This window comes from Haematobia irritans, chromosome 1 (assembly GCF_050003625.1).
Source record: "Haematobia irritans isolate KBUSLIRL chromosome 1, ASM5000362v1, whole genome shotgun sequence".
In the NCBI taxonomy this organism is placed as follows: Eukaryota; Metazoa; Arthropoda; class Insecta; order Diptera; family Muscidae; genus Haematobia; species Haematobia irritans.
The window spans coordinates 26,228,401-26,244,684 of NC_134397.1; the positions used below are offsets into that span (position 1 = coordinate 26,228,401).

Sequence of the window (16,284 nt, forward strand, 5' to 3'; positions counted from 1 at the left end):
AAGCCAACACACTATCCACTGAGCTATGTAGCCGTTATTGTCATCAATAGACAATTACCCATATAAGTTATATTTATATAGCATAGCTTGTGGCGCCCACGAGCTGATTAAACAAAGTTTATTTAACAGAAAAATACATTTAGTTGAGCACCGTGGGCAGTGGTTGCTACGTCCGACTTGCATGCCAAGGGTCGTTGGTTCTATCCCTGCTTCGACCACAGTGTTTTTTTTTATTTTTTTATTTACATATATTCCAGATATGGTCGGAAGATTCCGAAAAAATGTTCAACATTACATTATACTATATTAAATTTTTACTATGAACTGTAAAATGTGTCTTATTAAAAACCTAAAGTCAGAAAAGAACAATGTTTGATATAAACGAAATGGACTGTGTTGTTGGTTCAAAAACAACTTTCTTTATCGAAAAAATAAAAAATTTTATAACAAACGAATTTTTTGGTGATACTTTTCGAAGCAATTCAAAAAACTCTAACAAAAGAAAAACGTTTTCGGTACACGTTTTCCAAACTTTTTTCTTTTGCGTGTATCTGCGTATTTATTTCCTTTTATATTATTTTCAAATAACATACAACAAAAGCGTATGCGAATTTACCAAGCAAAATTATCCTTCCATAATATATCGCATATAAACTCTAAACCGTTGCATTTGTTTATTTTCGTAACCTAACAACCGGTTACCAAGCCGTTACTATTCAAACAACTTGGTTTTGCTCATCAATAGTTGGCGCTTCATATTCAGCCATAAACAAATCCTTTACAACTAGAACTTGAAACTCTATTGAAATAAAATTTTGCTCATTACGCCATCGACAGTCCTAGAAGCTAGACAACGGAATACAGTAACTTGATAAGAGAAATTGAGAAAAATTATTTTGTGATATTAGAATCTTGAAAAATTCAATAAATTTTTTGTTGAAACTCGTTAAATTTTGCTTTTTGCAATAACGACAAGTGAAAAAGTATAAATTTTTGTGGAATATTCCAATAAGATCACTTGATTTTTTTCGCAAGATGTTTGTGCATAAGAAGACCAGAGCTCAATTTGCCCAGCATGCAGCTGAAATTCGGGCTGATTCTAGCTCAGAAGAGGAAGAAGACGAGGGAGATATCCTTCAGGTGATAATTATTGATATTTTTCTTTAAGAATTTCATGAAAAATTCAAAAAATTTCAATGGATTACATAACCGTGACTGGTGCAAAAATTTTCACAGGATGTTATGCAAGAGTTTCGTATGAAGCAACCATCAAGCAGCTATACTACACCCACCTATCTACTGGCAAACCCCTTCGAATATGTCATGTCAAGACGATGTTCTCGTCGTTTAATCGATAATTATTTATACTAACATTTGATTGCAGCTATTGGAAGGAATTCAATCATTGGGGAAAAATGTATTGACATGTCATGCTGCAGGATATTCAGTGATAAAGTGATTGATTGAGTTGTTTGGAAGAAAGACTGTGTGAGTGGGTCTGGGTGTGTGTGTGTGTATGTGATTCTCAATATTGCATGAGTTTGAGCTTGTGAAAATTTGAGTGTATGTTATGAGCTTGACTATGATGTGTATTAAGATGGGATGAAATAAATTTTTAAATGCACACAAAGTGTTGTGGGTTCAATTCCAGAAAGTCAAAGTATTTGCTTGTGAAAACTATTGAGTGTATGTTAACAGGTTGGCTGATAAGTCCCCGGTCTAACAATGAAAAACGCATTTTTTGTCAAAATTCGTTTTTATTATTCAACATAGTTCCCTTCAAGAGCGATACAACGATTATAACGACCTTCCAATTTTTTGATACCATTTTGGTAGTACTCCTTCGGTTTTGCCTCAAAATAGGCCTCAGTTTCGGCGATCATCCCTTCATTGCAACCAAATTTTTTCCCTGCGAGGTCTGAGAACAAGAAAAAGTCGCTGGGAGCCAGACCTGGAGAAAACGGTGGGTGGGGAAGCAATTCGAAGCCCAATTCACGAATTTTTGCCATCGTTCTCAATGACTTGTGGCACGGTGCGTTGTCTTGGTGGAACAACACTTTTTTCTTCTTCATATGGGGCCGTTTTGCCGCGATTTCGACCTTCAAACGCTCCAATAACGCCATATAATAGTCACTGTTGATGGGTTTTCCCTTCTCAAGATAATCGATAAAAAATATTCCATGCGCATCCCAAAAAACAGAGGCCATTACTCTTCCAGCGGACTTTTGAGTCTTTCCACGCTTCGGAGACGGTTCACCGGTCGCTGTCCACTCAGCCGACTGTCGATTGGACTCAGGAGTGTAGTGATGGAGCCATGTTTCATCCATTGTCACATATCGACGGAAAAACTCGGGTGTATTACGAGTTAACAGCTGCAAACACCGCTCAGAATCATCAACACGTTGTTGTTTTTGGTCAAATGTGAGCTCGCGCGGCACCCATTTTGCACAGAGCTTCCGCATATCCAAATATTGATGAATGATATAACCAACACGTTCCTTTGATGATTTTTAGGCCTCTGCTATCTCGATCAACTTCATTTTACGGTCATTCAAAATCATTTTGTGGATTTTTTTTGATGTTTTCGTCGGTAACCACCTCTTTCGGGCGTCCACTGCGTTCACCGTCCTCCGTGCTCATTTCACCACGCTTGAATTTTGCATATCAATCAATTATTGTTGATAATGATGACTCATTATCAAGCCAAGTTTTTGCTTCCACCGTATTTTTATACCTTCCACCATAGGATGGGGGGTATATTAACTTTGTCATTCCGTTTGTAACACATCGAAATATTGCTCTAGGACCCCATAAAGTATATATATTCTGGGTCGTGGTGAAATTCTGAGTCGATGTGAGCATGTCCGTCCGTCCGTCCGTCCGTCCGTCTGTTGAAATCACGCTAACTTCCGAACGAAACAAGCTATGGACTTGAGACTTGGCACAAGTAGTTGTTATTGATGTAGGTCGGATGGTATTGCAAATGGGCCATATCGGTCAACTTTTACGTATAGCCCCCATATAAACGGACCCCCAAATTTGGCTTGCGAGGCCTCTAAGAGAGGCAAATTTCATCCGGTTGAAATTTGGTACGTGGTGTTAGTATATGGTCTCTAACAACCATGCAAAAATTGGTCCATATCGGTCCATAATTATATATAGCCCCCATATAAACCGATCCCCAGATTTGACCTCCGGAGCCTCTTAGAGGAGCAAAATTCATCCGTTACGGTTGAAATTTGGTACATGGTGTTAGTATATGGTCTCTAACAACCATGCAAAAATTGGTCCATATCCATATTCGAGCCAAAAATAATCTACCAAAATTTTAATTCTATAGAGAATGTTGTCAAAATTTTAATTCTATTGAAAATTTTGTCAAAATGTTATTTCTATAGAAACTTTTGTCAAAATTTTATTTCTATAGAAAATTTTGTCAAACTTAATTATATACGTATTTAATCGGCCTTTTTATACCCACCACCATAAAATGGTGACGGGGGCATAATAAGTTTGTCATTCCGTTTGTAACACATCGAAATATCGATTTCCGACTATATAAAGTATATATATTCTTGATCAGGGAGAAATTCTAAGACGATATAAGCATGTCCGTCTGTCCGTCTGTCTGTCTGTCTGTCTGTCTGTCTGTCTGTCTGTTGTAATCACGCTACAGCCTTCAATAATGGCGCTATCGTCCCCAAATTTGGCACAGATTAGTTTTTTTTTGCAGGCAGGTCAAGTTCGAAGATGGGCTATATCGGTCCAAGTTTTAATATAGTCCCCATATAAACCGACCTTCCGATTTGGGGTCTTGGGCCTATAAAAATCGCAGTTTTTATCAGATTTGCCTGAAATTGGAAATCCAGAGGTATTTTGGGACCATAAAGAGGTGTGTCGAAAATGGTTCGTATTGGTCCATGTTTTGGTATAGCCATATAGACCGATCTCCCGATTTTGCTTCTTAGGCGTCTAGAAACAGTATTTTCTATCCGATTTGTGTGAAATTGAAAATCTAGAGGTATTTTAGGACCATAAGGTCCGTATCGATCCATGTTTTGATATAGCCCCCATATGGACCGATCTCCCGATTTTGCTTCTTGGGCGTCTAGAAACTATATTTACCATCCGATTTGCCTAAAATTGGAAATCTAGAGGTATTGTGGGACTATAAAGAGGAGTGTCGAAAATGGTCCGTATCGGTCCATGTTTTGGTACAGCCCCCATATAGACCGATCTCCCGATTTTGCTTCTTGCGCGTCTAGAAACAGTATTTTCTATCCGATTTGTATGAAATTGAAAATCTAGAGGTATTTTGGGAGCATAAAGAGGTGAGTCGAAAATGGTCCGTATCGGTCCATGTTTTTATATAGCCCCCATATAAACCAACCTACCGATTTGGAGTCTTGGGCCTATAAAAACCGTAGTTTTTATCCAATTTGCCTGAAATTGGAAATATAGAGGTATTTGAGGACCATAAAAAGGTGTGCCGAAAATGGTGCTCATCGGTCCATGTTTTGATATAGGCCCCATAGAGACTGATCTCCCGATTTTGCTTCTTGGGCTTCTAGAAACTATATTTTCTATCCGATTTTCCTGAAATTGAAAATCTAGAGTTCTTTTGGGACCATAAAAAGGTGTGCCGAAAAGTGTGCCCATCGGTCCATTTTTTGGTATAGCCCCCATATAGACCGATCTCCCGATTTTGCTTCTTGGGCTTCTAGAAACTTTGCCTGAAATTCTTGAGCTTCTATAAACTGTATTTATTACCCGATTTGCCTGAAATTCGAAATCTAGAGGCATTTTTAGACCACAAATAAGTGTGCCGAAATTGAGGTATATCGGTCCATTTTTTGGTATAACCCCCATATAGACTGATATCTCGATTTTTACTTCTTTGGCGTCTAGAGACTATGTTTTCTAGCCGATTTGTTTGAAATTCTGGAGGTATTTTAAGATCACAAATATGTGAGTAGCAAATGGTACCTATCGTTCCATGTTTTGGCATAGCCCCCATATACACCGATCTCCCGGCTTTATTTCTTGGGCTTCTAGAATCCATAGTTTTTATCCGATTTGCTGGAAATTAGTAATTTATAATGAAATTTTAGACAAACGAAATTTCCTTTTCTTATAAAGTATTTTCGTTTATTCAACTCTAAAATTCTCTAAAATAGCAGGCGCACTGATCATGAAAATTGCTTCAAACTGAAAGTAAAATTTCCAGATTTTACTCTACAGATTTAAGATTTCAAATCAAGGCATAATTTAATCATATACGCGATATGTTTATAATTTCTCTAAAACTCAAACAAAATTGGTTCTCATAAATCTAGACTCTTATCTGGTCTTCATAGGTAGAATCTTTAAAGTTTGTCTTCGGGAGCTGACTGCCTTGGGAGAAGATTAGTCATCAAACCCCCTACAATTCTATATATTATCAAGTAACCCACTACGACGAAGATTTTTCAAAGTAAACTATCATATTTGATTCATGGTGGTGGGTATTTAAAATTCGGCCCGGCCGAATTTACTACTGTATATACTTGTTTAGTTTAAAATATACCACTTATGGACTACCTTGCAATTTAGAAGACGGTGTAAGGAAGTTTTAAGATACCTTGGCATCGGCAAGTTTTACCGCAATCCAAGTAATTCGATTGTGGATGTCAGTCTTCAGTAGAAGTTTCTACGCAATCCATGGTGGAGGGTACATAAGGTTCGGCCTGACCGAACTTACGGCCGTATATACTTGTTTGTTTTAATTTTTAACTAAAAATTTGTTTCAAACAAACGATTGTTTAATCAAACACTAAGGCAGTTAAGAATGTAATTGAAAATAGTTACGTTTTTAATGAAAAAATTAATTGAATTTTGCAATCATTAAATTAATTAAATTTTCAATCGAATCAATTAAAAAATTAATTGAAATTTGCTAATGAAATCAATTAATATTTTAATCAAGTATTTTTTTTCCAATTAAAACTGTGATTGAAGCTATCATTTTTGTGATTAAGGGCATTTCAATTAAAAAATTAATTGGTTCAATTAATTTCGTGATTGAAGCAGAAAATTTTTTTTTTTCTGTCTAGGCACAATTCTTTCATACTCATTTAGAAGGAATATAATCACCTCAAACACGTTTCACGTTATGTTCTAGACACATGCATGTAGTGATCATATTCTTTCCCTGCGTGTATACATTTGACCTCATATTCATAAAATGTTCATACATTATTTTCTTCCAGTGAATACAAAAAAGGAATTAGTGCAAGAAAAAAAATTAATACATTTATTTTTTATATTTTCATTATTATATCTTTACAGATATCTTAGCAAAAGTACACTTTTTACAATTGGAGACTTTAGGAAAAAGACAATGTTTTATTTTTTTCTGAATAAATAAAAATTGAGAATTAATTTTTGACAATAAGTATTTTTGTAAAACAATTTCCCAAAAATAATTTTGAAGGGATTGATTTTTTATTTTAGCATTTAAATTAATCAATTATGATGATAATGCTAAAATTTAAATAATATTTTTGATATTAGAATAAGACTTTGCGAACACACTAAAATATTTTCCAATAAACTCGTTGGTATTTTTTTTTAATATTTTAAAACGAGGTTTTAGATTTTCTAAAAAAAAAATTATTTTCATAAGCACTCATTTTATCAGTTTTTAATGTATTTTTTTGTTTCTATTAAATTTTCATCACACTTTAGCAAAAACAAACACAAGGTAAAAAGAAACTGGAAAGCTTGGTCGTTTCCTGGAGAAAGGTATAAATCTTCCAAACTTCCCGACCTTCATTTTTGTTAATTGGCACCAAAAGAAACCTGTAATTCTAAATTCAGGTTTATAATAATCGATCAAAGCATCGGTTTATAAATACACTGGGAATGAAATTGTTGTGTAAAACCTTGGCACTAATATTGAAGAAATTCATTAATGAATATTCTTTTCATAATGAATAATGGCACCTAAATCTGTATATTTTTTTTAACCTAATAACATTTAAAATTTATTAACATTTTTTCAAAATTTTTATATTTATATCAATTTATGAAGAGTTTTTGTATTTAGGAGATAAACCAAAAAACACTAACATTTGAGAAAAGTTTGAATTCAAATAACATTGAAATTATAATGTTGGAAAAATATTTGAATTCCAAGACTTCTCAAACTTGGATGTTTGTTGTGAAGTATTTTTTTTTTTAATATTTGGAATGATTGTTAACACAAAGTGCATGTGAAAGTTGTTGTTTTTTTTGTAATCGGCACTAAACCAAGTTGAAATTTCAAAATATTTTTTGGTATTTGTTTTCTTCAATTTAAAAACTATTTGAGGGAAAACTATTTTGAATCTTCCTCCACTTTTTCTATATTTGAAGAAAACAAGCAATAAATTTTTTGAAATAGATTTATTTTTGAATTTTGATCATAACCATATGGGTTTTTGAATTTTGATTATGGTGGTTCTGTATTTAAAATGTATGTCTCTTTTGATTTTTGATAAATTCTCTCCCATGCAAACACCGCACCGTGTTCTTGAACCTATGTCTTCTTCTTCTTCGTCAAATCCATTTCGTAATGCTCCACGAGGCATACTAATTCTATTTGGCTCCTTTTTGGATTTTATTGATTTGAACTGCAATTGTGAAATTGTTTGAAATATCCAAACAAACAAAATGGATGCTGACGCTGATGAAGCACAGCGTCGTCGTGAAGAATGTGAACGCAAGGCTAGGCGTGGGGAGATGGATCCCCGGTTGGAATTCACTTTTCAGCTATTGATTGATGCTACGCAATTGCCAAGGCATCAGTTGATGGACTATATATTCGAAGGAGATATGGTAAGTGACAAAATACTTTTTGAGTTAGTTGAAATATTGCAAAGGACCAGGGACGTAGCTAAGGGAGGGATCGGACTGATATTTCCAAACAAGTTACATCGAAACTTGCCAAATTTCGATATTCTGAAAATCGAAACCCTCCAAAAAGCGGACAATTTATGTGATATGATTCATATACAGTGAAACCTCTGAAAGGTGGAAGCGCACGGACGCCTAAATTTTGTCCACCTTTGAAAGGTGTCCAGGTTAAGTTTAATGTATTAATACATAGGAAAGGTTCCCAGACAACTGTCCATGTTTGGGATGTGTCCGGTTTTCAGAGTGTCCAAGTTTGAGAGGTTTCACTGTATTATCACATTAAAATTATCCTCTCATAAGTTGACACCTCCCCAATATGGACAAAATTAAGGCGACTATGAGAGGTTTTACTGTACATGAACTTTATGTATTCTAAAGGGTGATACGGTCAAAATTTGGTCAATATAAACTTGACGTATTTCTTTCAATTTTGCATTTAAAAAACCTGAACACCCCTCATTTTGAAGGTGTGTGTATGTAGAATGTTGCTTCTATTTTGATTTTGGAATTCACTCTTCAGTTGTCAAAATGCCGTCCAAGCAAGAAGAGCAGCGTATCAAAATTTTGCTCGCGCATCGCGAAAATCCGAACTACTCGCACGCAAAGCTGGCAAAAAGTTAAAGTGTTTGGGGAACGTTTGTCGACAGCCAGGAAGTCTGGATCGGGGGGAAATCGAAAACCGGAAGCCGCTGAGACGACAAAGAGAGTTGCCGGTAGTTTCAAGCGAAACCCTAACTTCTCTCTCCGAGATGCCGCAAATAATCTGGGTGTATCGTCTACAACCGTGCATCGAGCCAAAAAAAAAACGAGCCGGACTATCGACTTACAAGAAGGTGGTGACTCCAAATCGCGATGATAAACAAAATACGACGGCCAAAGCGCGATCCCGGAGGCTGTACACGACGATGCTGACGAAGTTTGACTGCGTGGTAATGGACGACGAAACCTACGTCAAATCCGACTACAAGCAGCTTCCGGGACAGGAGTTTTATACGGCAAAAGGAAGGGGAAAGGTAGCAGATATTTTCAAGCACATAAAACTGTCAAAGTTCGCAAAGAAATATCTGGTTTGGCAAGCCATCTGTACCTATGGCTTGAAAAGCAGCATTTTCATAGCTTCCGGGACTGTCAACCAAGAAATTTACGTGAAAGAGTGTTTGAATAAACGTCTGCTGCCTTTCCTGAAGAAACACGGTTGTTCCGTACTGTTTTGGCCGGATTTGGCATCTTGCCATTACGGTAAAAATGCCATGGAGTGGTACGCCGCCAACAACGTGCAGGTGGTTTCCAAGGACAAGAACCCTCCCAACATGCCACAGCTCCGCCCAATTGAGAAATACTGGGCTATTGTCAAGCGGAACCTAAAGAAGACCAAAAAAAAATGCTAAGGACGAGCAGAAGTTCAAGGCAAACTGGCTTTCTGCGGCGAAGAAGGTGGAAGAAGCCTAACTAAATATTTTTCCTGAATTTTATACTAATTGAACTTGAAAAAGAATTTTAATTTGATTTTTTAAATAAAGGATTTCACCGATTTACACGCGTTTTCCCTTGACCAAATTTTGACCGTATCACCCTTTATTTATACTAAATTTCTAACAAAAAAAAAATTAGAATATACCCTCCGTATAATAAACATTGGCTACGTCCCTGCACCTTATTTCTAGATATGATTGAAATATTGCAATAAAAAATCTAATTTTATATTTTCCTTCAAAAGCTTGATGAGATCAATCAACTCTTTTTACCAAATATGAAGAATAAGCTGTTGTGGTTCTTCCAAGAGGTCGATGAACCGGAGCCTCAACCCGTTCAGGATCCAAATAAACCGGGACCCTCACGATCTGGTATGGCTTCGAGCAGTTCGAAGACACCTCAAGGTAAATTCAGCAATTAATTAAATTTAAATTTAAGCAATTCAGGTATCTAGTAAGATTTCATAATTTACAAATGGCTGGAGCTTCAATGAAGCTGTGTGCTGGAATTCATAACTATCCAGCCTCCAGCTTCAGCCTCTTTGTTGTCAGACCATATGGAGAAAATATTATGGAGTTTTTAGTGGCTTCTAACGGTTGGCTGATAAGTCCCCGGTCCAACAAAGAAAAACACATTTTTTGTCAAAATTCGTTTTTATTATTCAACATAGTTCCCTTCAAGAGCGATACAACGATTATAACGACCTTCCAATTTTTTGATACCATTTTGGTAGTACTCCTTCTGTTTTACTTCAAAATAGGCCTCGGTTTCGGCGATCACCTCTTCATTACAGCCAAATTTCTTCCCTGCGAGCATCCTTTTGAGGCCTGAGAACAAGAAAAAGTCACTGGGGGCCAGATCTGGAGAATACGGTGGGTGGGGAAGCAATTCGAAGCCCAATTTATGAATGTTTGCCATCGTTCTCAATGACTTGTGGTACGGTGCGTTGTCTTGGTGGAACAACACCTTTTTTTTCTTCTTCATATGGGGCCGTTTTTCCGCGATTTCGACTTTCAAACGTCCAATAACGCCATATAATAGTCACTGTTGATGGTTTTTCCCTTCTCAAGATAATCGATAAAAATTATTCCATGCGCATCCTAAAAAACAGAGGCCATTACTTTGCCAGCGGAGTTTTGAGTCTTTCCACACTTCGGAGACGGTTCACCGAGCGCTGTCCACTCAGCCGACTGTCGATTGGACTCAGGAGTGTAGTGATGGAGCCATGTTTCATCCATTGTCACATATCGACGGAAAAACTCAGGTGTATTACGAGTTAGCAACTGCAAACACCGCTCAGAATCATCAACACGTTGTGGTTTTTGGTCAAACGTGAGCTCGCGCGGCACCCATTTTGCACACAGCTTCCGCATATCCAAATATTGATGAATGATATGACCAACACGTTCCTTTGATATCTTTAAGGCCTCTGCTATCTCGATCAACTTCATTTTACGGTCATTCAAAATCATTTTGTGGATTTTTTTTTATGTTTTCGTCGGTATCCACCTCTTTCGGGCGTCTACTGCGTTCACCGTCCTCCGTGCTCATTTCACCACGCTTGAATTTTGCATACCAATCAATTATTGTTGATTTCCCTGGGGCAGAGTCCGGAAACTCATTATCAAGCCAAGTTTTTGCTTCCACCGTATTTTTTCCCTTCAGAAAACTGTATTTGATCAAAACACGAAATTCCTTTTTTGTCCATTTTTTTCGCAATAATAAAAGTTGCTTCACAAAAGACGCTCTATCTCACAAACTAATTGACTTACAGACGTCAAATTTTGACACGAATCATTTGAAGGTTGGTACTATATAAAAATAATATGCATTTAATACTAGCGACGCCATCTATATGTCAGACCGGGGACTTATCAGCCAACCTGTTAGAGCTGTTATTCGACCTGAGAGCATGAGAGAGTTTGGGTCACTCTTCTGCTTACACGATCAGAAGACATTCACTGTAGAGACTTGGTCTTTCCAAATTTTCGCGGTATCTTTTCAGAGTTTTTGGGTACAATGTCAGTGCTTTTATTTGAAGTTTGAGAGGTTCTAAATTGTTGTGAACTGTAACATGGACCAGAGATCGGTTTATTTTAGTAGCGCAACTTCCATATTCCTCCTTGATGCTGAGAAAGCCTTTGCAGATGGGTTAAAATTCACAAAAGTTTTATCCAACGCGATTAAACATCTTCGTTGCCAGAACATATGGATCGATTGCTGGGCTTTTGTTGGCTTTTATCGCCTGGAATAATCCTCTTGCCCGATGAGCATAGAGGAGTTGTCCGTTCTGAGACTACGAGCTGTTCGAGTTCGACTTCTTTGTTTTCGGATGCAGAGGTCAATTGTTGTGGAGCTTTTAATAGCCTTCATCGAATAACAATAATATGCTTTATTGACTGGAAAGTTCCTCCTCCCTGATTATCAAAGGGGAGTTGTTCAATCTGAGAGCAGTATAGGCTCGAGTTTGCCTTCTGTTTGCACGATCTCACATGGATCAAAAATTGGATTATTCTAGTAGCGTACCTTCCTTATTCCTCTTTGGTGGCGATCTTTTGTGTCGGAATTCCACATGGGAGTACCATTTTTTATCGGTTTCGGAAAATCCTTCCAATTTTCCATACTAGTGGAATTACACAAGTGCTGAAGCACACATTGAAAATGTGGGCCCCACTACCAAGGCTTCACACTTCAGCAATGTGTTTGAGAATATTCGTGGGACGACTAACTGGGCCAAATGTTGCGGAGCATTCAGTGGTATTTATCGCCAGAAATAATCCTCCTGATTGGTGGCTATAGTGGATTTGTTTTTTCTTGATTAGCATTAGCCATTTGTTTCAACGATCAAAAGTGACGTCATTCTTCTGATTTTGCTTCAATGAAATATGCAATGAGGGATTTCGTAATTTTTTTAACTGCGACAGTATCAGAAAAATCCTGCCTATTTTCCAGATTGGTGTTTGAAACTCACATGTTAAGGCAAAAATTGAAAATGTAGACTAGACATCCGAGCCATATTCAGTCATTTACTCCGGTATTTTTGCAGCCAGACCAATTGTGCCGATTGCTATAGAGGTTCTTGTGGTATTTATCGCCAGACCTACCCTTTATGGTTAATGGCTATAGGAGTTTGTCCTATCTAAGGGTACGAGATGTTCGGGTTTGCCTTATACCTGATCAAAAGTCTGGGAGTGCTGGATAAGCCATTCACTGTAGGCCGTTATCCTTTGGATTTTTCGCCAATGAAATCAAATTGTGTGTATCCGAAAAAAACCTTCCTATTGTCCACATTGGTGAGTTTCAAGCCAGCTGGGGCACACGTTGTGTGTGATGTGCGCCAGATATCATAGTTAGGTCAGAACTAGGCCAATTGCTATTAAGCTCCTCAAGTCATTTATCGCTCGAAATAATCCTCCATGGTTGCTGACTATAGTGGATTTGTCCGATCTGAGGGAACGGGAGGTTTGGATTAGCCTTTTGCATAAGCGATAAAATGTCTGGGTGCGCTGAGGGAGTTGCCTGCAGAAAGAATTCTCTGTAGCTAAGTCACCCTTAGGATTTTCACCAATGAAATCCAATTGTTGCTCAGCGATCGGATTCTTTCTTATTTTTTTATTTTTATAGAACTTCTTAAGTTATTTACGGCCTTCTTTTTGTTCCCTCAGATCGTCAGATTTTGAACAGGGAGGTTCGGGTTAGCCTTCTGTTTGAACGATCAACAGTATCTGAGTGTTGGGCAAGTTGTCCGCAGGAGGCATTCACTGTAGTGACGTCATCCTTCCCATTTGCCACTGAAATGTAATCCAAATGTGGATCAGCACTTCTTAACAGTTCGCTGAGGCACTCATTGAAGATGTGGGCTATATATCCGAGACATATTCAGCAATGTGATTCAGTGCTGGGTCAGTTGTCTGTCCAGGGCATTTACTGTAGTAACGCCATTCTTCGGATTTTTCACCAATGAAATCCAAATCTGGATCAGCGATCTTCCTTACACCTGGGTGCTGGGTCAGTTGTCTGTCTAGTGCATTTACCATAGTAACGTAATTCTTCGGATTTTTCACCAGTGAAATACAAATCTGGATCAGCGATTTTCCTTACACCTTTTAAGAAGTTAAAGTATCTGAAAAAACCCTTCCCAGATTGGCAGAATTTCAAACATGCAAAGGCACACATTGAAGATGTGGGTCAGACATCCGAGTCATACTCAGCAATGTGCTTCGAAATTTTCGTGGCCAGACCAATTGCGCCAATGGCCATAGAGCTTCTTGGCATATGTCATCTAAAATAGTCTTCGTGGTTAATGATTTTAGATGATTTGTCCGATCTAAGGCGTTCGGGGGGTTAGGTTAGGTGGCAGCCCAATGTATCAGGCTCACTTAGACTATTCAGTCCATTGTGATACCACATTGGTGAACTTCTCTCTTATCACTGAGTGCTGCCCGATTCCATGTTAAGCTCAATGACAAGGGACCTCCTTTTTATAGCCGAGTCCGAACGGCGTTCCACATTGCAGTGAAACCACTTAGAGAAGCTTTAAAACCCTCAGAAATGTCACCAGCATTACTGAGGTGGGATAATCCACCGCTGAAAAACTTTTTGGTGTTCGGTCGAAGCAGGAATCGGGGGGTTAGGCTTTTGTAAAAAGTCTGGGGCTGTTGGGTGAGTTGTCTGCAGAAGGCGTTCAAAGCAGGAGTGTCATACTTCTAATTTTTAACCGATGAATTTCAAATGTGGATCAGTCATCGGATTTCTCTTGGCTGTGACTTTTATGCTTCGTCATATAATACAAGAAAATCAGCTTTTTAGCCATTTGTTAGAAAAGTAATTCATTAATTTCTGGAAAAGTCGATTTCGATCATGGGACTTTTTGAAAATTTAGAACAAGCGGATAAATTCCTACCCAACGCAGGTCTGTACATATGCATCTCGTTCATAATAGTTTTTAAAACAAATGGTCTACATATACTCTCAGAGACACCATATAAATATTTGCATAACATTCCTTTTTCATATAATATCGGCTGTTTCGTTAAAAGTCGATTTGAATCGATTTTCAAAAATATCAAAAGCCGATTGGTTGAAATTTTGATTATAATTATTCCAATGTTCTTCGGCATCTTCCGGATCAATTGCGGTAGACCTTTTGGCTGTTCTAATTGGTTTGAGTTGTCCTTCAAAGTTGGAAATATTGGTCATGTAATTTTATTTTTTTATTATAATATTTATTATAATTAAAAATTTCAATAAATATATAAAAAACAAGTATAGGAGTATACGGCCGTAAGTTCGGCCAGGCCAAATCTTATGTACCCTCCACCATGGAGTGCGTAGAAACTTTTACTAAAGGCTGTCATCCACAATCGAATTACATGGCCTACCTGATGGCAAGGTATCTTAAAACTTCTTAACGGTGTATATATTAAACAAAAAAAGGCCGATTATATACGTATATAATTCAGGTTAACAAAATTTTCTATAGAAATATAATTTTGGCAAAATTTTCTATTGAAATAAAATTTTGACAAAATTTTCTATAGAAATAAAATTTTGACAAAATTTTCTATAGAAATAAAATTTTGACAAAAATTTCTATAGAAATAAAATTTTCACTAAATTTTCTATAGAAATAAAATTTTGACAAAAATTTCTATAGAAATAAAATTTTCACTAAATTTTCTATAGAAATAAAATTTTGACAAAATTTTCTATGGAAATAAAATTTTGACAAAATTTTCTATAGAAATAAAATTTTCACAAAATTTTCTATAGAAATAAAATTTTGACAAAATTATCTATGGAAATAAAATTGTGACAAAATTCTCTATAGAAATTAAGTTTTGACAAAATTTTCTATAGAAATAAAATGTTGACAAAATTTTCTATAGAAATAAAATTTTCTATAAAATTTTATTTCTATAAAAATAAAATTTTATAGAAATTACAAATAAAATTTTGACAAAATTTTTTATAGAAATAAAATTTTGACAAAATTTTCTATAGAAATAAAATTTTCACAAAATTTTCTATAGAAATAAAATTTTCTCAAAATTTTCTATAGAAATAAAATGTTGACAAAATTTTCTATAGAAATAACATTTTGACAAAGTTTTCTATAGAAATAAAATTTTGACAAAATTTTCTATAGAAATAAAATGTTGATAAAATTTTCTATAAAAATAAAATTTTAACAAAATTTTCTATAGAAATAAAATTTTGACAACATTTTCTATAGAAATAAAATTTTCACAAAATTTTCTATAGAAATAAAATTTTGACAAAATTTTCTAAGAAATAAAATTTTGACAAAAAATAAAATTGTGACAAAGTTTTCTATAAACATAAAATTTTGACAAAATTTTTTATAGAAATAAAATTTTGACAAAATTTTCTATAGAAATAAATTTGGGTAGTTTTTTTTTGGCTCGAGTAGCAACCATGATTATGAACCGATATGGACGAAGTTTTGTGTGATTGGGGATCGGCTATATAAAACTATAGACCGATGTGGACCAATTCTGGCATGGTGGTTACTAGCGCAATGTACCATCGGATGTATTTTGCTCCTCCAAGAGGCTCCGCTGGACAAATCTGGGGATCGCTTTATATGGGGGCTATATATATGTTATTTATGGACTGATATGGACCAATTTTGGCATGCTTATTAGAAATCATATACTAACACCACGTACTATATTTCCACCGAATCGGATGAAATTTGCACCTCCAAGAGGCTCCGGAGGTCAAATTTGGGAATCGGTTTATATGGGGTCTATACGTAAACATGGTCCGATATGGCCCATTTGCAATACCATCCGACCTACATCAATAGCAACTACTTGTGCCAAGTTTCAAGTCGATAGCTTGTTTCGTTCG

The 16,284-nt window shown here is 36.2% G+C and overlaps 1 protein-coding gene across 1 annotated transcript in view; it reads left to right on the forward strand.

The window, feature by feature from the left end:
- Nucleotides 1-7,651: 7,651 nt before the first annotated feature.
- Dhc1 (dynein axonemal heavy chain 1) overlaps nt 7,652-16,284 on the forward strand; it is a 154,695-nt gene continuing 146,062 nt past the window's right edge. The window contains exons 1-2 of the mRNA XM_075289651.1: nt 7,652-7,857; nt 9,653-9,812. Coding sequence (XP_075145766.1) covers nt 7,693-7,857; nt 9,653-9,812 — 325 coding nt within the window. The 5' untranslated portion in view covers nt 7,652-7,692. The remainder of the gene's footprint in view (nt 7,858-9,652; nt 9,813-16,284) is intronic.